General features: G+C 34.7%; 1 protein-coding gene across 4 annotated transcripts in view; it reads left to right on the forward strand.

The window, feature by feature from the left end:
• UBE3A (ubiquitin protein ligase E3A) overlaps nt 1–26,386 on the forward strand; it is a 65,576-nt gene that overhangs the window by 26,729 nt on the left and 12,461 nt on the right. For 2 of the 4 annotated variants that reach the window (XM_004693069.2, XM_012732720.1), the window contains 4 exons: nt 662–781; nt 3,904–3,948; nt 15,405–15,709; nt 21,598–22,844. In XM_004693069.2, the coding sequence (XP_004693126.1) occupies nt 762–781; nt 3,904–3,948; nt 15,405–15,709; nt 21,598–22,844 (1,617 nt within the window). In that variant the 5' untranslated portion in view covers nt 662–761. The remainder of the gene's footprint in view (nt 1–661; nt 782–3,903; nt 3,949–15,404; nt 15,710–21,597; nt 22,845–26,386) is intronic. The other 2 variants (XM_012732722.1, XM_012732721.1) reach the window with 1 other exon arrangement.

Consider the following 26,386-nt stretch of genomic DNA (forward strand, 5'->3'; position numbering starts at 1 on the left):
GTGTGTGTGTGTGGTCTGGACTTGGACTTTGGGGCGTGTGTGTGTGTGTGTGTGTGTGTGTGTGCCCGCGCGCGTGTGTGTTTAACCCATTCAGTACTTGGTTACCTTGAAAATCTTATGGCTATTACTCATACCTAAACTACTGTTAAACCTATAGGGATCAGAAGCCCTATGCTAAATTGCAGCTCATTTATGTGTGTTTTTACCATGGAACGCTGCATAGCAAAACTAAGCCAAATAAAATCAATAAAACAAGCCCCGGACAGGAAATTAGTAGATTTTAGTCCTAGCTTCAACACTAATTCTGAAATTTGGGGCAAGTCAGTTAATCACTCTAAGGCTGTTTAAATTTTTTTTTTAATTCTTATAGCTGCTCTAATGAGATAGCATGAAAGTGGTAATGAAACTCAAACAAGATACTGCTGATAAGAGTGCTTTGTAGCTCTGACACTCCATGAAACTATAAGCGATTATTACATTTTCTCAAAGACGTCATTCAAGGAAATACAGTGCTGGAAAATAGTCCTTATAGGCATTTCTATAATTACTCTTGATGAATGTTGCATTGACACCTAATTCAAGCTTTGAAGATTATTTTTTGAACAGTGAATTGGGTTTATATATTAAAGTGTTCTAACTAAAGATTTGTTTAATTTATTAGAGTTATTAAACCTACGCTCAGATCAAGTTAGCAGCTAGACTGGTGTGACAACCTGTTTTAAATCAGTGACTCAAAGCTGTGATCACCCTGATGTCACCGAATGGCCACAGCTTGTAAAAGGTAATTTTGACTGTTATTTTACAGCCTTTAAAAGGCTGTTGTTGTAAAGTAAAATACGTGCTGTGAAAAATGAAGAAAATGTATAGTTGGCATGAATACTGCTAAGAGTAGTGGGCCTAAGAGTTAACCTACTTCTCCAATTAATCTCTTCCTAAAATATCTCATGCTTTATTCCCCACACCTATCTGTATATATAAACAGGAAAGTGTTTCTCAGAAATTTCAAGATTTACATAAACATTTTGTTACAAACATTATGAAGATTAAAAAATTATTTATTTGACGAGAGTTTTAAGTAAGCACTTCTGAAGTATTTACTATTTTAATAAAATAAATGTACTTTTTCGCTAGAGAATTACTTGCACGATAAGGGGTGGCTCGCAGGCTGGAGAAACTGTATCAAGTGGCACTGGAAGTGAGCCTCTGCATTTTCTAGCTACTGCTGATCAATAGGTTCAGATTAGTGGGTATGTGGTCATATTTTCTGTGATCCAAATAAAGACCTAAAATTGAGACTTCCAAGACTTTTTAAGGTTTTCTATATGTTTCTTGCTTTATTGTTTTTAAGTTTTAAAATTGATTTCTTTTCTCATATGTAATTCTGACAAACTCTAGCTGCAAGCCAGTATGTTTTCCCTTTGATTATATGTCCTAAATTTGGTAAAATTTTGTATACTATTCTTACTTCCAAAAACATGGCCCTAAGGAGACTCTTTTGATGCCAAAGTATAAAGCTTGGAAACTTGTTAGGTATTAAATATATCATAGTTTTGAGAGTTTGAATGCAAACTTTAGGACTTTTTTATTAAATTATTTAGAATATTTGAAAAATACTATAAACAAAATGATTCAAAATTTATCCATATGTGTACTATTATTCAAAGCAAGAAAAGTGTTTCTGCTAATCACGTATATAATCACTTTTCTTGTGAGTAGAAAACAATTTCCTTTTTAAATTAAAAACAACCTCTGTTAAGTGACCAAAGGTAGATCTGTTTTATGGTAATAACTCTTCTATCCTTTCTTACTCTTTTTCTTCTTTTAGACTGAATTGATTTAAATTACTTGGTTTGACTTATAAGTAGTTCTTACTAGCTCACTTTACTGTATAATCTGTTCAGTAGTATTAGTATATTTATAATAACCTGGTGACATTTTGATACTGTTTCATATTATTTTGTTTAGGAAACAGGAATTGAAAAGATTGACTATAGTTAACATTTCATATATTTAACCTCTGTCCCATTTCAGAACCCAAAACTTTGCAGCAATTTTATGTCAGGCTTCTGTGATTCAGATTTGTTCCTCTTCTTCCTTATATTTTACTTTATTGTGATAGTGTTTTATTTTTCTGTCATTTTCTACTCATTTCCCCTTTTTCTCTTTTAATTTTGAAAGTTTTGCTCCCTACCTGTTTGAAAGCTTCTAATCTGCCTCTCTTCCCTTAGTGCCAGCAAGTTTAATTTTTGTTTTGCAAGCCTGCTCTTGCTCTGCCTCCTTAACAGTATGACATCTGATAGTGGAGGGTCGCACTTTCAAAAATGAGTCAGCTGGTACATGGGGTTATCATCAGTTTTTAGTTCCTCTGTCTAAGAGATACAAGTTTGGAAGCAATCTTGGGGTACTTACCCACAAGGCTGGTGAAGACCAGGTGTGTCACAAAGGTGATTTGCTTGCTCCCTGGGGGAGAGGGTAGAGTGAAATTTTTGCATTTGTATCACAGCCAAGTCACTGCCACCTCCAGTATGGCCCAAGTTTTAATTCTCATATAGTTTTCTGCAAAATCAAAAATGTAAATATTGTAAAGAATATTGAAAACAAATGTTTGAACAGTTGGAGACTTCCTCGCACATCCTCCCCATTTTTGTTCTAGGACTCTGGATGATCTCTTGTGAGGAATAAATTTGAAATTCTAATACATTGCAGAAATGAATGTTTTGTTTTGTTTTGTTTTTTAAGCTAAGAAACATGGAAACATTTATTTTGGTGGTGGCTGATTTTTTTTTTTTTTTTTTTTTTGGTAAAGTTCAAAGCTTGATCAGTGATAAATTCACACACATCAAGTCCTTGTAATGTCATTTGGGAATTTAGTTTTTGACCTCTACAAAGTATTCTATATGTTTTAAGAAGGTGTTAGAATTTAATACTAACATTGATACCCTTTAATACTTGTTGATTGGTTCTAGAAGTGAATTGGATAATAGGAATTCATTTTTTAAAAAACATGGGGAAGATAGGCAAAATTGGTGAATGTCCCGAAAAGAAAATAAAAGACTTCTCTTAGTGCCTTAGAATTTTGAATATTTCTGCATAAAATAGTAGCTGGATATTAAAAAATAATAAAAAATAACTGGCAATTATTTGAGACTGAGTTTACAGTTAATCCATGGCAACTGCAGTATGGTACATTATTGACTGGTAGTATACACTGCCGGTATTTTTTCAGGAAAGCTAATTTAATTTGTTGAACCTAGGTAATCAGGATCAAAATGGTAAATCTGACTAAACTATCTCAAAATGCCCAATAGCTATTAGATTTAAATTTGGGTTATCTAAAGCATAGGTTGCCAAACTTGTACTTAAAATATTTGGGGTAATATGGTCTTTGTCACAGTTTCTTAGCTCTGTTTTTAGTGTGAGAGAAGCCACAGACAGTATGTAAATGATGAGTGTGGCTGTGTTGCAGTAAAATGTTACAAAACCTGGAGTCTGGCCCCGGCCTTAGTTTGTCGCAGGCAGTAGACCCCTCATCTGAAGCGGCTGCGAGTAACTTGATACTGTGGATAATACTTAACTGAGTTAGTTTTGTAGTGGATGTTTTCTTTGGAGATGTTTGACCTTGTGAATAATTATGATTTATAATAATAGTCTGGGTGATGGTATCTAAATACAATGTTTATCATTTCCTGTCATTTAAAAAAAATATAGTTTTGTATTAGTCCAGCCCTTGTACTTTTATATAGCAATGTGATCTGATTCCTTTTTAAACATTGAAAAATCTTTAATTACTTTTAAAACTGTTAATGATTAAATTTTGTTTTCTCATTTGTCTTCCAAAATAACATCTTCTCCTTTATGGAATATGGGCTATTTTGTTTAACTTTCCTCAATTGCATTTTACAGATCACCAGGAGAACCTCAATCTGACGACATTGAAGCTAGCCGAATGTAAGTGTAACTTCATTGAGGCTGTGGTGTCTTTTTTATTTTTGTAACCACCTTAACCCATTTTGCTCACCCTCCATCACCCCTTGCCGCTGCCAACCACTGGTCTGTTCTCTGTATGAATGAGATGAGCTTGGTTTGTTTGTCTTTTAGATTCCATATGCAGTCATACAGTATCTGTTTGTCTGCCTTCATTTGGCATTAGCCCTGTAAGGTTCATCCATAGTGTCACAGACAGACTGTTTCCATGTCTTGGCTAAGAACACTGCACTGGACATAAAAGTGCATATGCAATCTTTTCAAGTTAGTGTTTTCATTTTCTTTGGTTAAATACCCAGAAGTAGAATTACTGGATCACACAGTATTCCTATTTTTGATTTTTTGAGTAACATTCATACTGTGTTTCCATAGTGACTTTTCTCCTCATCATTGCCAGCACCTGCTATTCTTTATCCTTTGATAATAACCATTCTAACAGGTATGAGGTGATATCTCATGGTTTTGACTTGCATTTCCTGCATGACTAGTGATGTTGAGCATCTTTCATGTACCTGTTGGCCATCTGTGTCTTCTTTGGAAAAATTGGATTTTTTTTTAGGTTGTATTGTTTGCTTTTTTGCTATTGAGTTGTACAGTTCTTTACATACTTGGGATATTAACTAACAGATTTACTAATTTTTTTTTTCTTAGTCAATGGATTGCCTTTTCAATTTGTTGATAATTTGTTTTGTAGAACTTTTAAAAAAAGATTGATTTATTTATGCATACAGAACTGGGGTACAGGCCAGAGGTGGAAGGGCAGTGAGAGGATTCACCAGAGACAGAGTGGGGAGCATAATAGGCAGATCAACAAAGTACACTGCTAAGGGGAGCTGTGAGCGAGACAGGAGAGGTCTGCCGAGCCATGTGGGTCAGCTCCCTGGCTGGGGATCAAACTTCTGAACTTGTGGGGAAGCAGCTGCAGCTAGCTTCATAGTGCTACGCTTTAACCCATTGCAACACCAGGAAGGGCCCAGAACCCTTTTAATTTGATGTAGTTGCAGTTCATTTTTTTGTTTTGGAGTCAAATCCAAAAACCCATTTCTAAGACCCAGGCCAAGGAGCTTACCATCTATGTTTTCTTCTAGGAATGTTACAGTTTCATACATAAAACAAATCTTTAATCTATTTTGAGTAAATCTTTGTGTGTAGTATAAGTGGTCCAATGTCATTCTTTTGTAAGTGGCTTTCCAGTTTTTTTGTCAACATTTATTAAAGAGACTGTCCTTTTCCCATTGCATATTCTGCCTCATTTGTTTTAACTTAAAATTGAGCATATCTATATGGATTTATTCCTGTACTCTATGCTGTTTGATAAGTTGTCTGAAACTGTTTTAAGTGGTATCACAGCTTTGCAAAAAATTCCCAGTTAAAAGAATCATGTTTAAAAAAATAATTGGAGATTGGAATGTCTACTGTTTACCCTGCCAGATAAATAGCTCTAAACTTTGCGTAGTCATTAGATTTCCATTGCCAAATAAATTTTTGCAAAAACCTAGATTCTATAGCTTTTACTTATGTAGCAATTGTGGGAAAATATGATAGGGAAAGTGTTGATTTTAGTAATCATTTATTTTGTCTGCTCTGTGTGAGTTATTTCAGGTGCTGTGTTGTGGATACAAAGATGCATATTAAGTTCCTAACCTACAAAAATTGACTGTTTTCTCAGTGTGAATAACACAGAAGGAAATTGTTTTAATCATTGTGATAGAGAGGTACCTAGGATGCAGTGGAGACATTAAGGAGTACGAAGTACCATGATACTCAGCTGTACAAATAGGAATCCAGTGCAGATGGTTGTGATGTAGTGGTCACCAGGGAAGTTTAAGTTCTTGCTATGAATGGGTAGAGATATTCTAGGCAGACACATGAGCACCATTACCAAGAAGCATAGTGAATATAAGGAAGCTGAGAAGTTTTAGATCATAAGTAAATGCAGGGTTAAAAAGGAATAGAGTCTTTCATGTTATTTTCAGGGTCTTGACCTGTCTTTTTCAGGTAATTGTATATTGGTTGCAGCCTTATCAGATGTGTATTTTCAGTAGCTTGGGCAGTAGGGATACAGGACTGAAGAGAAGTGTGTGGAGGCAAGGTGAGCAGGTATTCTGTAGTTCAGTCACTGAGAGCCTTCAAGGGCAGTGGTGTAACAGGAATTCAAGACAAAGTTTTCTGGGTTTAACAAAAATACTCATAAAATGAAATAGGTAAGTCTTCATTGATAACATGTATTGAAAAAGCTTACGATAATAGGAGACATAGTTACTGAAAAAAGTTTTAGAGGAAGTGTTGAAATAAAGAATATGGATGTAGGGATTGCTCTTCAATGTGAACAGAGCCCATGTGTGATGTTAAATGTATATGTAGATAAAAATGGGGAAGCCAGTGTCATTTACACTTCAGCTCTCAGTTTTCTCAACATCTTATTTTAGGTCCCTTAAACCGCCGTTTCTATCTTTGAGGTAAAAATAAGTCTTTCCTGGAAAAAGTTGGGAAATACAAACTGAAACAGCAGGTATCTTTAAAAATAGTAAGAAATCCTTTAAATGCTGATGTACATTGTATATTTCTAAGAAGAGACTGTAATATTTGTCAAATCTATATGACTGTAACCTTTTTTTTTTGGTATGGCAAAATATATATAACAAAATGTGCCACTTTACCATTTCTAATTTTTAGCACTGTGTAATATGAGGTGCATGAGTTCCTAGTTAATCTCATTGTATACGTTGTATGATTCTTGCTCTTTTAGATTTGTTAAGGTATGTTTTATCACCCAAAGAATATGGTATGGTGGTGAATGTTCCCTGTAATCTGCTTTTAATGAATAAAGTAGTTCACAGATGTTGATTAAATACAGTTGATTAATATGGTTGTTGAATTCAGAAGTTTCCTAACTCTTTTTTAACTGATTTTCTGCTTCCTTGATCTGTCCTTTTCTGATTAGAGGGGTTTGTGAAGACTCCAACTACGATAGTGCGTTAATCTATTTTCCTTGTAGTTGTACCAGTTTTTTCTACTCATAGTTTGATTCTTTTGTTAGGTGTGTACACATTAAGTATGTCAAGTCTTAGAGATTTGGCACATTTATCTTTATATGTAAAACACATTAATACTGCTATTTTTACCTTACATTAGAGCCTACTCATCTGAGGGTATTATGGCTACTCTTTCTTTTGATTATTATTAGCATGGTCTATTTTTTCTCATCTACTTAACATTTAACCTACACGTCTTCATATTTAAAGTGGATCTTCTTTTTTGAACTGCCCTGACAGTTTCTCTTAACTTGATATAGTTGGGTTAGTACATACCATATTTGTTACTCTTCTCTGGTGTGGTCCATATTCTTTGTTCCTGTTTTTGTCTTTTAATTTTCTGCCCTTTGTGGTTTTATGTGAGCAAATTTTAAGATTTCTGTTTTCTCTTTGTTAATATAATGCTTATCCATCTTAATTGTTTCCTTAGTAGTTTAGAGTTTGCTAAGTAGACATTTATATCTAATACTTGTCTACTTTCAAATAGCACTAAATACTATATTGAGTAACTTATAAGAAAATTTGAATTGCTTCCTTCTACCCTTTAATTATGCTGTTACCCATTTCACATATATCTATATAAATACAAGTATATATTCACATAAACATATAAATATGCCTAATAAAATACATATTTGGTCTGGTTAGAACTATAAGAAATATAAAAGTTTCTATTTTACCTTTAGTTAGTTATTCAGTAGTTTTCCTCTATTTGTATAGATTCCAGTATCTGAAATACCATTTCCCTTTTCTAACGAACTTTTTCTAAACAATTCTTTTAAGGCAGGTCTACTGACAACAAGTTCTCAATTTTTGTTTGAGACTTTATTTTTTTTCCCATTTTTGAAGGATTATGTCACAGGGTACATAATTGTAGGTCTTTATTATTTTTTTCTAATACTTTAAAATATTTCAATCTGTCCTTGTTTGTATGACTTCTCAGGAAAAGTCAGATGTGATTATTTTTGTAGGTGTTTTCTATCTTTGGCTTTTTTCAGAATTTGTCTTTAGTTATATATTTTGAAAATTCTATGCCTAAGGTGTAGTTCCTTCTACCATTTTTCTGTTGTTTCTTTTTGTTTTGTTTGCTCCTTGAGGTCTAATGTTAAGTTTTTGATTTGAGGTCTTCTCCTTTAATATAGGGGTTTAATACTATAAATATCCCTCTTCATACTGCTTTTGCTGCACCCCAAGCATTTTGTTTGTCATTTATCTCAAAGCATTTCCTAAACTCTGGTCCAGTTGTGCTTTTTTTTTTGACTAATTATTTGTTAAATACTGTATGATTTGATGTCTACATATTTGTGGATTTTCTAGTTTTCTTTTTGGTTTTGATTTATAGTTTCATTCCATGTGGTCAGAAAGGATACTTGGTATAATATTAATTTTAAATTTGTTAAACTTGTTTTGTCACATATCATTTGACCTCTCCTTGAAAATATCCCATAAGCAATTGAGAAAGCGGTACTACTTTGCTGTGTAGAGAGTGTCTTCTGTGATTGGGCCAGTTTTGATGTATCTAAATTTTGTTGTGGATGTTACATTTGAAAAAACAGTCATCTCTCCTAGTGTTCAGACTGGTCTTAGACAGAAAACTGTCACATTTGTATGTTTGTTATTGGTATGTCTGGGGGGGGGGGGCAATGTATTATCTCTAGACCTGTGCTTGTAATTTCTCAATTGAAATGTTTGTTGGTTTCTTCTCCAAAAGTTTTTGGCCTTTTGCTCCCTCTTGTGTCTGTCTGTGGTATTTCAGGGTCTCTGTGTTGGAACTGGCTGGAGAACCATTTTTAGTTTTCTGCAGCTCCTTACCCCCTTCCGGCTGCCCCTCCCCCCATCCTTGTTATACTGGTTCTGTCAGTGTTCCAAATCGGGCAAGAAAGAAACTAGCACCTTACAGTAGTGCCCTGGAAAACTGGAAGATTATACATAACCCTGCTTCTCATTTCCTTCCCCAAGTGTGAAGCTGTGAGTTGGCATTTCTCTCTGTTGTAAGCTGTGGCAGCAGGGGTGGGCTGAAGCAATTGAAATGAAACAAGTTTACTTATATGGTTCAGTATGTCTGTCCTTGACTTATCTAGGGTACTGGATCTTCCTAACTGGTTCCTTGGAGGTCCCATAAAGTTTTTTGAACTATATGTAAGTAATTGTTTTTGTGAAAAGTTCCAGGGCCTCTTTTTTCTCCATCTTGCTGATCTCACTCCTGGATAGCTCTTTATGTTCAGATGAATTTAGTATTTTTACAGTTCATTTGGTAGAAGGAGCATGTCTACAGGTTCATTTATTATCTATTTTAACTAAGTTTGTTGGACATTAAATCATCTTCACCAGTTCAAGCATCACTGTTAAGGCTTTTCTTACTGAATAACTCAGCAGTTCTCAACAGTGTATATAAAAGTAGGTATCCTAATAACTGCAGGGTTTTACCATGTGCATAAACATCTAGATTCTCCCCAATAATATTTATATTGCCTTGGCACATATTCATCTTTCTATCAGCTTTTTTTTTGAGGTATTATTAATTTACAGCATTGTATGTAATATAGAGAGGATAGGTCCACACCTCTTCAGACATATGTTACCACTGCACACCCACTACCAAATTACATGTAGCCCTGATCTGTAGAACACTGGGCTCCACCCATCCTTTCTAGTAGCCTCACTTCAGTCATATGTATATTTTTTAATTTTTCATACATTTCAGTGTTAATTGCTGACATCAGTATACTTTTTCCTTTCTAGAGCATCTTTGGTTGTTCAGTATGATTTATTTCATAAACCATTCATTTGCAAGGCTCTCTCACTGATTCAGTCAGAACTAAAATAAGTAAATGAAAGTAAAGTGTTTAATAAGTGTTTAAATATTGTAATGTGTCAGCTTTAATTTGTACTCTTTTGCTCGACCTTTATTACAATAAGAAAAATACCCATTTATAGCAAATTAGCATGTCATAATAAAGCACTTTGGGCCCTCCTGGTGGTGCAGTGGGTTAGAGCACAGCACTGCAAAGCTGGACGTGAACGCTTCGGTGCAAGTTCAATCCCCTGCCCCGGAGGTGACTCACATGGCACAACAGACCTCTCCTGACCCGCCTGCTGCTCCCCTCTGCAGTGTACTTCATCGATCTGCCTGTTCTGCTCCCTACTCTGTGTCTGATGAATTGTCTTATGGCCCCTGCATTTCTGGCTTATACCCTAGTTCTGTATGCATAAATAAATAAAATTTTTTTTAAAAAAAAGCATTTTGTTGAACAGTAAAAAGTCAGTGAGGCGTGAGGAGCTAGAGAGTAAATCATAGTAGTTATTCTATTCTGTAGATTATGAATAACAGATAAGTCACTAAAAACCTATTAAAGACCTCTCTTCTTTATTTTCTTCTTCTTTCTCTTCCTCCTTCCTCTCTCCTTTTCTTTTTCCCTATCTCCTTCAGTCATCTTTTTATTGTATTGATTAGTTGAGAAAGAGTGAATAGGCCATGTGATTAAATGGAAGTATAACTGGGATGCAGAAAGCATAGGCTCTAAATTAAGGCTTAGAGAACTTCTTGTAAAGGGCTAGATGGTATTTAGTTTATTTTAGGTTCTGCAGGTATACAGTCTCTTAAAACTACTCAGCTCTACTGTTGAAGTGCAGAAATAGCGTAGATGATATATAAATGAGTGAGCCTGGCTATGTTCTAATACGACCTCATAGCACTGAAATTTTGAAGTTTGTATAATCTTTACATATCACAAAATTTTTTTCCTTGACTTTTTCAGCCACTTAATATTGTAAAAGTCCTTGAGATCTATACAGATAGGTGGTGGACTAGATTTGACCTACAGTTCTATGATGTAATGATTCCTACTGTATAGAGATTAACCTTATAGAAGTTATTTACTTAAAAGTCATGATTCATATACATATGTAGTATACTCTAAATTAATGGGGATACAAAATTGCATGCAGAAAACTCAAAAAATGAGGAAAGAAGAAAAATCTTAATATGGATGATTGTACCGAGTATGTGGATGTTCTAGTACAGCCTCACTTCCCTCCTCTCTTACCATCTTAGCTGGTATTTCCAACTATTGGGATAGAGAAGCACATAAGAAAGAGGAGCCTAATCTTCCCTACTGCTATTAAGTCTCCTGTCAGTGTTACTTACAGGCTACTACCTGGAGTCAAGCCAGGGTTCAAATCCCTTATCATGTGTATGTCTTGTTAATCAGCAGAATGAGGGTTATTGTAGCTCATTCATAGACTTGTGAAGGTGGTAATAATGGTCCCATCTACAATAATGTGGTAACACTTATTTGGTGCTAAGTATGTACCAGGCAGTGTTCTAAGCACTTTAAGATACTCGGCGTATTTCATTCTCTCACAGCTATGATAAATATCATGTATGCTGTCATTTTAAAGATGATCCCTGGGACACAGAAAGGCTAAGTAATTTGTACAAGGTTACGTGATCAGTAATTGGCAGAGCCAACACGAGAACTTGGGTAGTGTGGCCTCAGTGCAAGCCTTATCTGTTAGCATTTATGGCCTTCCAAAATTGGAGCATGTGAAGTAGTCCACAAATTATATATTAACTTTACAAATTAGAATGGTAATGGTTCTTAAACTTAGTGTTCTTGTTCAATACTAAATGTCATGCATAAAGATGAGATTCAGATTATAATTTTTCAGGCTTTTTATTTTTTCAATTACATGTTATTTATGGGCTTTTTTTCACATAAACATTCTTACTACTGCTAATGTTAATGATTGTATTGAAACAAATCAACTTCTGCAAGACAATACGGGTGAAATTACTTGGAGTTGGAAGACCCTCAGACAGATTCCTTTTGTGGTCCTTGTTTTATAGTTTCCTTTGTAATGTTCTGGGGTATCTGATTTGACTCTTAGTTCTCTATTTTGACTGTGGACTAAAGATAATCCTCAGTGACATGGGGTTCAAATGAGATAATCTATGTCAAATATTCAGCAATATATCAAGTGTATTATCAGACCTTCAACAAATGTTAATTCTTTGCCCACCTCCCAACTACATAGAGTAATCAAAAATTTAGAACTAAAAGGAATCTTCAAGATGGGAAAATAAAGGCCCAAAGAATTATTTGTCAGGATCTTTTAGCAACTTAAAAGGCCGAAGGAGCTGTCACTTGTTGCTAGTTCTGACTTCTCAATCTTGTCCTCTTTCTCCCTATTTACCCTCCTTTTTGCATTACATAAAAGCATTTATATATGACTGGGACTTCTTTTGTTTGTGTTTTAAGGAACAAAATCTGATTCTTATTAAGAATAGAGTATTTTTTTTTAATAATTAACCTTTAAAAGTGTGGATAATTTAGTAAAGCTTGAGGGAATGCAAATCATGTATATAAAGTTTTAAAACTACTAAGATTTTCCCCACTCATTTATTAACTTTTAATATATGTCGCATGTGTGATATAGCAAAAATAGGTTAGCATCAGAAAGATGACTTTTTAAAAAACCTTCTTACTCACACTCAGAGAAAATGAACTGTTAATATTTTGAAATAAAAATTACTTCATCAGAGGACCTCCCTGTTGGTGCAACGGGTTAAAGTGCAGCACTGCAAAACTAGCCGCAGCTTCTTCAACTTGAGTTCCATCCCTACTGGGGAGCTGACTGACCCACATGGGCAGCAGACCTTTCCTGACCCACCCTCTGCTCCCCTCAGCAGTGTACTTTGTTGGCCGATTCTACTCCCCACTTTGTCTCTGGTGGATCCTCTCACCACCCCTGCACCTCTGGCCTGTACCCCAGTTCTGTAGGCATAAATAACAAAATAAATAACAAAAAATTACTTCATCATATTTTACACCTAGAATTTTGTAAGTAATTCTTGTCAATTAGTGATAAATGAGTAAGACTCTTCCTTGTCAAATTCTGATGTTGGTATTTTTTTTTTAATTCCTTTGAGTAAATTGTTATCAGTTCATGGAAGTAATTCATTGTTCTTGGGCATGATAGTTTTTCCCAGATTTTGTAGAAACTATGTTTTTTGCAGAATTATCTAGGTATTGCTCAAAAATAGGATCGCTGATTCATATGCTACATTCTCTGATTCATTTTTTTTTTAAAGATTTATTTATTTGTACATACAGAACTTGGGTACAGGCCAGAGGCTCAGGGGCGGTGAGAGGCTTCACCAGAGACAGAATTGGGAGCAGAACAGGCAGATCGACGAAGTACACTTGCTGAGGGGAGCAGCGGGCGGGTCAGGAGAGATCTACCACGCCATGTGGTCACCTCCAGGGCAGGCGGGAATCGAACTCATGTGGAAGTGGTTTTTTAGCTTCTCAGTGCAGTGCTTTAACCCGCTGCGCCACCAGGGAAGGCCCTCTCTGATTCATTTTTTTTTTTTTTTTTAAGATTTATTTATTTGTGCATACAGAACTGGGGAACAGGCCAGAGGCTCAGGGGTGGTGAGAGGCTTCACCAGAGACAGAACAGGGAACAGAACAGGCAGATCGACGAAGTACACTGCTGAGGGGAGCAGCGGGCGGGTCAGGAGAGGTCTGCCACGCCATGTGGTCATCTCCGGGGCAGGCGGGAATCAAACTCATGTGGAAGTGGCTTTAGCTTCTCAGTGCAGTGCTTTAACCCGCTGCGCCACCAGGGAGGGCCTCTCTGATTCATTTTTAAGGCTTGTACATGTTCATAATTTTCCTCCAGAAAGGAAATACATATTTACATTCTCCCTAGGGTAAGTTACTACAGTTTGGGACTGGATGCCATTAACCTCCCACTTTATACTGAAGAATAGCAACTTGTTGTTGAATCTTGATTCTTTTTTATCTCTTTGTATGTGAATAATATTTTGCACTTAAAAGATGACTTTTTCTTCAAAATCATAGTTTCCTTGGGAGATATACCTATTAAAAGAACTGACATCTCAACAGAGTAAATTGTGTCCTGTTTTTTTAAATATTTTATTTTATTTTTATTATCACTTTAATAATTTGCTTGGTGATGCCTGGGATAGTAATTTCAAAAGAGGATTGTTTTCATCTTCATATAGTAACATATTTTATCTTAAGTCATATTCAGGTAGTTTTTAAGTATGGACTATTTTGGGGATGAGGGAGTTCTTTTTTCTGTTTGTGTGCAAAGGGTGGTAACTTTTCATGGACTATTTGAATTATAGAAGTACCAGAATGAATTGAGTCCCTTAATGCTTTAGATACAAAGACCTACTTTTGAGACAAAATTGAACTTTGTCCTTTGCCACTTATTTGCTGTTGTTTATTTTCTCTTAATTAAGTAATATCTCATGATTAACAAGCTATAAACTGTAATGCCATTTGCCTTTAGTTCTACATTTTTAGTAGACATAATTATTAATGGTAAGATAATTGGTGGAACATTTTGAAAATTAGGTAAATCTTCTAAATATTTTTTCAATGCATGTAATTTGTATGCCTGTATGTGGATTTTAGATCAAAAGGGATAGATTTGAAACATGTTTCTTTGACTTTCAGTACACTCTTAAATTACGGTCATTTTATATTAGATATTTACCATAGAAATGTATATTCGAATTGACTAATATAGATTAATATAGTCAGTTTCTTGCTATATAAGATAATCCCTTCCTTGAGGTGCAGACAGTTCTGCTGGAACAACCATAAGAAACATTACTGTACATACTTGCTCTAATAGGATTTAATATATTCTGTGTTCCTCTAACATTGGGTCAATGAGGACATTTAATGACACATTTTGGATACATGTTTGTATGCTTCAAGCCACTCTCTTTTAATATAGTATAAGCTTTTGACGCCTCATTTATAAGTTTATTTAAAATCCCTTGTAGATTTAATAGATAATTAGACAACTGAATTATTTGATAATTAGGAGATCTAATAATTAGGTAATTGATAATTGAGTAGATGATAATTGGAAAAAATAGAATGAAGTTTGATGATAATTATACTATCAAGAATTTGCAAACAATTGAAATAGAACCATGTTAACATAAATGAAAGGTGGATTAAATAGACATTCATTTTCTTAATTTTTAAATAACTGTTACCCAGTAACTCGTGATTTCCAGCTGTTCTATAAATATCAAGCACATATACCATCACGTAAACTTTCCCCTACCTTTTTAAAACCAGAGGAAAGTATGTGCTGTTAAATTGATGATCGTGATAAGCATTGATAGTTTTATTTTAGTATCTTGGGAAATACCAAATATCTCACCAGTTAAAATCTTTGTAAACATAGTGGATCTCCATCTTGTACATTTCATCTTAAATAGAAGTTGATGATTTTAATGCTTGACTAACTTTTGCCTTGCTGATGGTCTGTTGAGCTTTGTATCTGAAGCTGTACTAATCACTGTGCTTATTGTTTGAATGTTTGGTACAGGAAGCGAGCAGCTGCAAAGCATCTAATAGAACGCTACTACCACCAGTTAACTGAGGGCTGTGGAAATGAGGCCTGCACGAATGAGTTTTGTGCTTCCTGTCCAAGTTTTCTTCGTATGGATAACAATGCAGCAGCTATTAAAGCCCTCGAGCTTTATAAGATTAATGCAAAACTCTGTGATCCTCATCCCTCCAAGAAAGGAGCAAGCTCAGCTTACCTTGAAAACTCAAAAGGTGCCTCTAACAACTGCTCTGAGATAAAAATGAACAAGAAGGATGGACAAGGAGCTAGAGATGATTTTAAAGGTAAGACATTGCTCTTTTAATGGAGATATTTTTTATTGGAAACTAGACTGAAGATAAATAATGCATGCGTTTGTTTTTGCCTAATTGTGTGCTATTAGGACATGTTAAGTAGTGACAGCATTTTTTGTGTATGTCGTAAAAAACAGACCAATAATTGAGTTAATGACTTAACTGCATCATACTGTTTCAGCGTCCTCTAGTTAGAAGCAGATTATACTCCACAGCTCTCTTGTTAATGAGATGATTGGAACTTTTAAACATGTTCCACTAGGAAAAATGTATTAACTGACAGTCTCTTAAACTACATCACAAAGTCTACTTAAATTATGGAATAACTGGACTAAGCATCTGGGATGAGGAACTGTACCTACTATGTTGTAGAAGAAGCAGAGAAGATGGTGGGTTTTGCAATTTCTGAAGGGAAGGCAAAAATTTTATGATCAAAAAAAAATTCATTGTTTTTCTAGTGTCGTCTTCCTATGTCCTTCCTATGTCCTGCTCACCCAGGCATGCTAAATCCTCACTTGCTACTGGGAGTCTCAATTTAAGGCCTTGTGTTGTTTTCTGAATGATTCAATATTCCAAAATTGTTAAAAATTTTTCGTTCTTTTTCTTCCCCTCAGTGAAGATAATCTGTATTAATAAAAAGGTAAACAGTGCCCTGTGCCATCAGGGCACACTCTGCTAGATGCATTTGCAAAGAAGGATTTTTTTGTTCCAGACATATATAAATTAGAGAATAGCATTGACGTTTTCAGTAGCATCATTTGGATCAAGTTTAAATGAATGAGTGAAATGGAATTGTGTCATAGTTTGTACTTTATTTCCACAGTTAAGCTGTTTTCTTAACTTTATTGCTTTAAGTACATGGTTCTGTTACATGAATTAGCTCACACACTGGATAAATAAGTGACTGTTGTCATTATATATAATGTGGAGCTATTTGCCTCCATTGTGCACATCCCTTCAGCCAGTGACCCCACAGGGCAGCTGGCACTGAACGGAGGATGTGCTGGGCAGAGCTGGGGCAGCCAGTCGGAAGGGACGATCGTGCAGGGTAGTGCGACCCTCATGTTTTGGGCCATGGGTGCCATCTTAGAGGTGCTTAGCGAGGGGTTACCATCAGTCTTGGTGTGCTACTTTTGCTTATGTCTATTCTGGTTGAGGAATTGCTTCTACTTGCAGTATGCTGCTATACTTAACTCCCTTTTTTCTGTAACAATATGTATTTGCTACTGTTCGGAAGTATAGATGTAATAACTGCAGTACTGCTTTTTAAGTTATATTTGTTAACTCTAGAAACAAATTTCTGTAGATAAAGAGTATTTTCAGGAACGCATATGTGTATATCACAACATATAATATACAAAAATGTCTCTTCATTTAATGCTTTCTCAGTAGAACATCTCTTTTTATTGATATCCGAACTTTGTATATGTTTCTGTCTCTAATTACAGTGTATTTTATGAGACTGATTACAATGTTTTTTTAGCTATAACTTTGTCTGGAAAACTCAGCTTAACATTTTTAACAAATCAATGTGGAAAAGCTAGCTGGTACCTTCATTATAAAATCAGTAGAAGACCTGATACCTGTAGCGCTTACTAAGCTCCAAAGTGCGTGGCTCCAAACGCACTGTCAGAGGCCATGTTACTGTGTGTTTTTTTGTTGACAACGTTATGAATTGTTAAGAAGCAGGTTTTTACATCATAACAGGATGATTATTAATAATAAATATTTGCTGTGTTTTGTTTACATTATAGGAACCTAGATATGGGGGTTTTGTTTTGTCTTATATGAAGTTTTACAATTTAAATTTTCCAATTAAAATAATAGGAATTAAGTTCCACATATGCAGTTTAACACTTTTCAGGAATCGATCACTGCTGATATTTAGCAGAACTTTACAAGAACCTGACCTGAGAGTTAGTACTTAAAGAGTTGTAAGGCTTAGAGAAGGAACATTGCAGGTGCTGACAATTTGGTAGCAGGGGCCACCACTCAAACTGGTGGAAAGATAAAGTATATTATTTTGTGGTTCAGCTTTTGGAGATTCTTCATTCCGTGATCACTTGAAATTTACATTGTCTTCTACTATGAAGTAAATGTATTAAAATAAAGATAGGAATTTTATATGTTGTACAGTGTGTATATATTAAGTATATGTATATATATATGTATATATTTAAATATATATAGGCCCATTTGTCAGAGTGAAATAGGATTATCTGTTTTCTTTTGTTTATATATTTGATTATAGGCCTGCCACTCCATTAAATGGGTTAACTTTTGTCAGTATTATATTGTTTGGCCAATATAATCTACATAAAATTAATATATAAATCATTTGCTCTTTCTTGTAATATAACGTATCTGAATAATTTATTTAAAATAATAAGAACTCTTGATTGTGAACAGTATTATTTCAAGATAAATGATTATAGTTTTAAAATCAGTTTACATTGAATTATTTCAAATGCAAAATATCAGAAATATATAGTTACTTAATTTTACTTGGAAGGACTCTTATTTTTACACAATTTGATGATTTTTTTTACTGGCCATATTGTGAAAAATAGTCTCAAAATATTTTTTAAAACTTATTTTAACTTGAAGGAAAATTTTATAGTTTGTAGAGACATAGTCTCTGAGAAATTTGAGATAGTATTTGGGAAATTTGAGATAATATTAGCTACCTTATTTATGTTTATTTTTAAAATTTTTTAAGATTTATTTATGCACACAAGAACAGGGATGCAGGCCAGAGATGCAGGGCCAGGGAGAGGACTCTCCAGAGACAGATGGGGAGCAAAACAGGCTGACTGACAAAGTACACTGTTGAGGGGAGCAGCGGGCGGGTCAGGAGAGGTCTGCTGTACCAAGTGGGTCACCTCCCTGGCTGGGGATTGAACTCATGCCGAAGTGGCCGTGGCTAACTTCACAGTTTAACTTTAACCAATTGCGCTACCAGGGAGTGCCCTTGTTTTCATTTTCTACCAGTAACAATTAAAACTTTTTTCCTACTCGAAATATGGGTTCCCTCCCGTGTTGTCCCCATTTACTGGGAAGGTACTCAGAAGTCTAGACTTCTGCTTAGGTCACTGGCAGGACTGTGTTACTTACCACCCCCCAGTGCAAATGTGGGTTGGAATACTAGTGCTTAGTTCTTTCTCTTACAACAACATATCAAGGAGAAGGGGCTGGATAGATTTAGTTAGCTAGCCTGCCTTTGTCTAATGAGACATGAGAAAAAGGAAGAAAAGTCAGTTGTTTTAGATCAGATACAGAATGATTATAATACTTGATTGAAGTTAGAAGTAAACTTACTAAAACGTTTAAGTTGACTTAAACTTGTAAAATAATAAGAGATTTAGTACACAAAACTCTTGGGGTACCACCTTCCGTTAAACAGTTCTCATTCTGCTAATGGGAAAGGAGGCACTGTGGTCTGGCACTGGAGGCCTCATAGCCTTCTAATAATTGATCATTTATACTTGTCAACTGACATTTATGTGATGCCAGACGTGTGTGATGGTCATTAGGGGTTGTGCTCCCCTCCTCCCCACATGCAGTTTGCAAATGTTTAAAGTCTCTGCCCAGAGCATTCCTTCCTTCTTTGACTGTTAGAACAGGCAATATGATTGACTTGTAAAATGAAATTTGATTATCTGCTGTTTAAAAGATATTTTCATTTAGCATTGTTTGATCGTAAGAGTGGAATATTTTTATTTCTATATTTCCATTTCATATATTCCTATTTGGCTACTTCACTGTTAAGATGTTTTATTCACAATTACCTGATAATATGGCAATTCATGGAGGAAAATAGTGTTACTGAGGTACTTCTCAGTCTTGGTTAGGTAAAAATTTTTTATTGTCTAGATTTATTTCAGACAGTGAGTAAGAGAATGTAGAGTTTGTGGGGTTCTTTATTTTTTAAAATAAACAATAATGAGTGCATTATAGCTGACCTATTTATAATTTTAATGAAATTTTGTTTTTTATTGAAACTTAATGTGACTATCAGGGTTTTATGCACTATTATTTGTAAGTTTCAATTTTATAATTCCCCCAGGCATTGGGATTAACTACCATTTGAGTTCAAATGTTTTACATTGTTCATGTACTTCAATCACTCTACTCAATGCTTTTTCTGAGAAAGCCAAATGTTAAGAAAGCTCAGGTTAACCTGTGTGGAATAAATTAACATTTGAGGATAATTTGCAGTTTTAAAAAACAGCACATTAACATTTGTAGTATGCTGCTTTTTCTTCTTTAGAAAGAAAAGTATAAGTGAGGGGACCACAGTTCTTAGTTTTTATAATTGTTTCATCAGTGACACTCTCCTCAGTCTCATGCATCCATAACCTCCAACTTAAAACTTAATTCTTCTGGAGTGAGTTATTGGTATTAAATTCAGTTGAAGAGAGTGAGAGCTATAGGTTTGCCTGAAAGGAAGTAATGGCCATCTAATGGCAAAAGATAATAAGTTCTGGAAGCCTAAGCTTCTATAAGAGATAGATTTATAAGAGGGAAGATGCGTCCAGTAAGCTGCTGTCAGTGTTGTCACCCCTACAATGCTTGCGGCTCCAGAGATTTCATTTCAGAAATCCTTGAAATATTACTTTGGTTTCATTAGAGTTTTACCTTAGTAACATTGTAACTTTGAAAATGTGTTTGGTCTGGCCTTTGGCCCTGTCATTTTTTTGCCTCTTACGGTATTGTGTTTTTATGAGGGGTAATTGGTGTAATAAGAAAACAAATTAAAACTCTCTTGGTTTTAAATACTATAAGCTGCAAAAATAATGGTACTATGTCAGTTTATCTTATATACTTTGTATTAAAGGAAATATATCAGGAAAGATTAAGCTTAGCTTAAAAGGATGGCCATTACCAGTGGACAAAAGAGGGAAAAGTGAAAGGCTTCTCTGCTAGTAAGAATCGGCTAGGTCACAATATTACATAGATCCCAGAAGGAGCACTGACTCAGAAGACAGAAAATGTAGTTGTAGCTTGTCTAATAGCCCAAATACTCTAGGTTGGCAGAGTTTTGCTTTGCATAGTCAAGCACACATATTCTTTAACACGTGGCTTCCAGAGACATTCAAGTATTTCGTCCTGAGCCAGGAAGGAGAAAAGTCTTGGCCTTGAAAGTTTCCTTTTCTCATCCTATTTGTTACTGCTCAGCAACTATTTCCTGCCGCTCTGTAAGATGTATTTCCACATGACTCCTGGGTACTGAAGTCAGCATATGTTAACTTCAGAGCTTATGAGAAGTGGTATATTCTTCTCAGTCACCCACTCAATTCCAGAATGACCACCCCAAAAAAAAACTGAGCAGGGAGAATCAAAAGGAATCAGTTTGCTTTTAATGCATACGGAAGTAGGACAAAAGCTATTTTCAAAAGAGGATGCTGAGACAATCTTTCTTAAAATCTCACCTTCTTAGTCATTTGGGTAGAGTAGTGGCATAAGGTAGAAAACTCTCAGAATAGTAATTTTTATATTTTAAGGTTGTAAGAGGTGCATTGTGATGAATCAGCAAGGTGTCTTGGTTCACTTTACAGTGAAAGTGCCATGCTGATATATACCATGATTTTGAAGAGAACTTGAACTGGTGCTGGTTCATTAAAAACTATGTACTATTGAATGAATGTAAAAGAGTGGGTGAATTGTTGGTCTGGCACTCCACTGAGAAACTAAGTAAGTGTGCCACTGTTTGTTGAGCTAAATATTAGAAAACTGTTTTGAATTGTAAATCATAAATGGTACTCAGTGTGGAATCATGGTAGGCTATTTAACTTTACAGTAGAACTTACTGAAGCAAAATAAAGGTGCATATATTATGAAAATAAATGTTATCTTCCCCCTCCCATAATTTTTTCTAGATGTGACCTACTTAACAGAAGAGAAGGTGTATGAAATTCTTGAATTATGTAGAGAGAGAGAGGATTATTCCCCGTTAATCCGTGTTATTGGACGAGTTTTTTCTAGTGCTGAAGCATTGGTACAGAGCTTTCGGAAAGTCAAGCAACATACCAAGGAAGAATTAAAATCTCTTCAAGGAAAAGATGAAGACAAAGATGAAGATGAAAAGGAAAAAGCTGCATGTTCTGCTGCTGCTATGGAAGAAGATTCAGAAGCATCTTCCTCAAGGATAAGTGATAGCCCACAAGGAGATAACAACGTACAAAAACTAGGCCCTGATGATGTGTCTGTAGATGTTGAGGCCATTAGGAGGGTCTACACCAGGTTGCTCTCAAATGAAAAAATAGAAACTGCCTTTCTCAACGCCCTTGTGTACTTGTCACCTAACGTGGAATGTGACTTGACATATCACAATGTATACTCCCGAGATCCTAATTATCTGAATTTATTCATTATTGTAATGGAGAATAGGAATCTCCACAGTCCTGAATATCTGGAAATGGCTTTGCCATTATTTTGCAAAGCAATGAGTAAGCTACCCCTTGCAGCCCAAGGAAAACTGGTTAGACTCTGGTCTAAGTATAATGCAGACCAAATTCGGAGAATGATGGAAACATTTCAGCAACTTATTACTTACAGAGTCATAAGCAATGAATTTAACAGTCGAAATCTAGTGAATGATGATGATGCTATTGTTGCTGCTTCAAAGTGCTTGAAAATGGTTTACTATGCAAATGTAGTAGGAGGGGAAGTGGACACAAATCATAATGAAGAAGATGATGAAGAACCCATCCCCGAGTCTAGTGAATTGACACTTCAGGAGCTATTGGGAGAGGAAAGACGAAACAAGAAGGGTCCCCGAGTGGACCCACTGGAAACTGAACTTGGTGTTAAAACTCTAGATTGTCGCAAACCACTTATCCCTTTTGAAGAGTTTATTAATGAACCACTGAATGATGTTCTAGAAATGGATAAAGATTATACTTTTTTCAAAGTGGAAACAGAGAACAAATTCTCTTTTATGACATGTCCCTTTATACTGAATGCTGTCACAAAGAATTTGGGATTATATTATGACAATAGAATTCGTATGTACAGTGAACGAAGAATCACTGTTCTCTACAGCTTAGTTCAAGGACAGCAGTTGAATCCATATTTGCGACTCAAAGTCAGACGTGACCATATCATAGATGATGCACTTGTCCGGGTAAGTTGAGCTACTGTTTAAAAATTAACACTAAATCAAATACCTGATGTTGGGATCAGTGTGGGCATGGTTCAGTGGATGCAAAAAATATATAGATAGCATAGGAACATAGGGGAACTATATTACAATTTTATTATTAAGCTTATGATAATTGTTTTGCCCCTGTCCAGGTATATAAATGTGTTACACAGATTATTGATTGTCTCACATAATGATCACTAGCTCTTTGGGAAAAAGTACTTTCTAAAATAATGACAACCCCCAAATTTTCTCCATTCAAAAGAGAAGTAGCTATTGGGGAAAGACCAGCATACAAAAATAATGGAAAGGAATAAAGACATCCTCAGTAATAAGTATGAATGTCCAGTCTTAACTGGGAAAAGTGGCATAATAAAACCACACCGTGAAATAAGTGGTGTTCAATATTCCATCATGTCTAATTTAGAGACGCATTATTGTAACATTGATGAAGTGACCCAGATAAGTTGGTACTTGCTGCCAGTAAGGACTCTTTAGTATCAGTTCCTGCTGGTCATGCACAATGTCGCCATATGATTGTGATTTATTCCCATCTAAATGTCCTTAGTGACTACCATGGGTGTGGGAGTTGGCGGGAACGTTCAGGAAAATAGCACCTGTACTAGGAATCTTACTATCAGTGGTACCTGTCATCATCCCAGTCTAGGGAGATTGAGTTGAGAGAATATTAGGAACTGGTCCTCTAAATGAGCTGCCTTTTGTTTTTTTTTTTTCCTTCCCTCACAGAAAATAAGAATTTCTGTGCCCCTATTAAAGAATGTGTCCCTGATTGACAGGCAGACACCAATTACCAGTCATAAAATTTACTTTGGTCACAGGGTGCTTTTTTGCAGGATCTCAGTGTATTCATAATACTAAATGGCACCCATTATTGCTGATTTTTGTTTATGACCTTAAGTAAAACTTAATGTAAACTAAAATTAAAATAGTCAATTGTCTATACTTCTAAAGGATAAGAAGCCATAACACAGACGAGAAGGAAATAGTGACATTTATTTTAAAATATATTTCAGTTGTAGAATGGATTTGTCTAAATCTGAAAATTTGTAAACCTGTAAACCATTGGAAAAAATTGATTGCTATCTCAGAAATTTCAAAATTGCAGAGGTTCTGCACCTATTGTCTTTGTTACTGTTTTTTAGTACTAAATATATACTGAGGAAAAATTAAGCAACTTACACAATTTTTTGACAGAAATTGAAAGTTGCTTGCTTTTGAGTGTCCTTTTTATTTTGCTTATATAGCTTCACACTGCATTAGCAGCAGTCTACTTAATGGGCATTGGGCAGCCAACAACTTATTTTTACATTGTCGCAGCAGAGTGGTAGGGTATTGTGTAAGGATGTAAGCAGATCTTAATTTTATCTTTGGTCCTCCTTTTTTTTTTTTTTTTTTTAAAGTAACACGAAAAGATTAGGGGGAAAAAAGCATTAAAATGGGTCTGGAAATTCAAATTGATAACTTACCTATTTTTAAAAGACTCGTAGCAGGTAATGGTTTTGATAAAATCCTACTAATTCCAAAGAGTAGGAGCTTAGCGCAAGTAGTAGTAAGGGCATATTCTCAGTTTAATTTCTGAAGAGAACAGATAGATTTTGAACATCTTCTCTCCCAAGGATCGATTTTGCTTTTTTAAAGCCTTGTTTTTCCTTTTATATTAGTTTGGCAGAGTAATCTATTGAGCACTCTTTCATGACCTGCTAATTTTGAACTATAGAATAGGGTTGGGAATAAAAGAGGAAATGAGAAACTTTGCAGTAAATTTATTATTAATAATTAAATATTTAAAGTTGCAGGATCCTAAACTTTCTAAGAACTAAAAGGAGCCTTGGAGTTCATCTATTCATCAGTTTATAAAAGCCCAGAAACAGTGACTACAAATGTGACACTCTTGAGAATATTTTCTTCTTATTTTTTAGTTGTTAATTATAGGTAAGACTGACTATTTTGGAGGGAGAGGTAATAATTGAATAATTATAGATTTTTTTCTAAAAGGACAAATATATTCATTGCTTTCATGTACCATGAAATTTGAACCAGAGTCACAGATTATTTCCTAACAGTTTTTAGAGGAACTGCCTTTGATGATAAGAAAATGTTTCCTGATTTTTTTGAGCCCAGGATATGATAGATGTACTACTGCCGAGAAAGAAAAATATGCTCCAGTTAGGTGTAAGAGGCTATCAGTTGTATGATATATCTTAGTTTGAGAATTGTTAAAATGCAGAAATCAAAAAGGTGAATTTCAGAGTCAGTGAAACAGGTTAAAATATAAATTGCCTTTCCACAAATGAATATTTTAGGATCACTTAAAAAACTATTGCAACGTCCTTGCTTGATTTGGCTGTTACCCCAAACATATAAACTTTATATTTAAGATAGAAAAAGTTTCCTTTTTATAGAGAAGAAGAAAATATATATATGTATATATATATATATATGTATGTATGTATGTATGTATGTATAATTCAAGAAATTGTTCTAGTGACTATTTTACTATATCCCCTAGCAAAGTGTTAACCATATAGTCTAACAAGTTGACTAAAGTAATTTTAATATTCCATGCATATGGATTCTAGGTATTCTTAAGCAATAAAGATAGGTCTGATTTATCTCATTATTATATCTACTTTAAATTTTTTTCCTTTTTAAAATAATATAATAGTTTATTTTTACATCATTTTGTGCATTTTTCCATCTCAATTGTAATCCCCATTCTACTTTATTTTTTAAGGGATTTTTTTTCAACTATTGACAAGAATGGATTTCGCATGAATGATAATCCAGAATAGAATAAGATTTTGAAAGATGGAGATTTCCTTTTATTTTTGTAAAATCTGACAGATCTGATTGATTTATACTAAGGTGTAATCCTACTTAGGTGATCTGGGAATACTTTGACACCAGGCCAGTTTTTAAGAAAATGATCTCTAGTATTTCATCGTCATGGTCAGTTAAAAGTTCAACAATTAAAAATGATTTTATTCAGCAATTGATGAAATTAAGCCTTAGTAAGAAGAGCAAGAGATATAAAGAAAAGGTAGATATCATATCCAGCCTATATTGCTTGCCCCCACTAATCACAGACTAACATACAAAAAGTTTCCTTTTTGCAAATCTCTATATTAAATTAACATAAAATATACCCTTTTAAAGACACCCACATATATATATATATATAAATCCAAGTTCATATACTAAATGAATTTACATATATATATAAATTCTCCTTTTCAGAATGTTCACAGATCTATTCTTCTAATTTTCAAATACCCTACTGTATTCAAGACAACTTGATTTTAAAAATCCAGTTTCAAATGTATATATTACATAAAATGATATGCCTTTATGCCTAAATAATTCCTAAATCACTCTCTACAGTGGATTAGAAGGGTTTTTTTTTTAAAGAAAAATAAATGTAGTCACTTTGTCAAAATGAAATTTTACATTATGTGTTTGTTGCCAGAATTATAAACAATTATTTTAGTAGGCATCCATGCATA

The sequence above is a fragment of the Condylura cristata genome, unplaced genomic scaffold, assembly GCF_000260355.1.
Source record: "Condylura cristata isolate star-nosed mole 26May11 unplaced genomic scaffold, ConCri1.0 scaffold00035, whole genome shotgun sequence".
Classification (NCBI taxonomy): domain Eukaryota; kingdom Metazoa; phylum Chordata; class Mammalia; order Eulipotyphla; family Talpidae; genus Condylura; species Condylura cristata.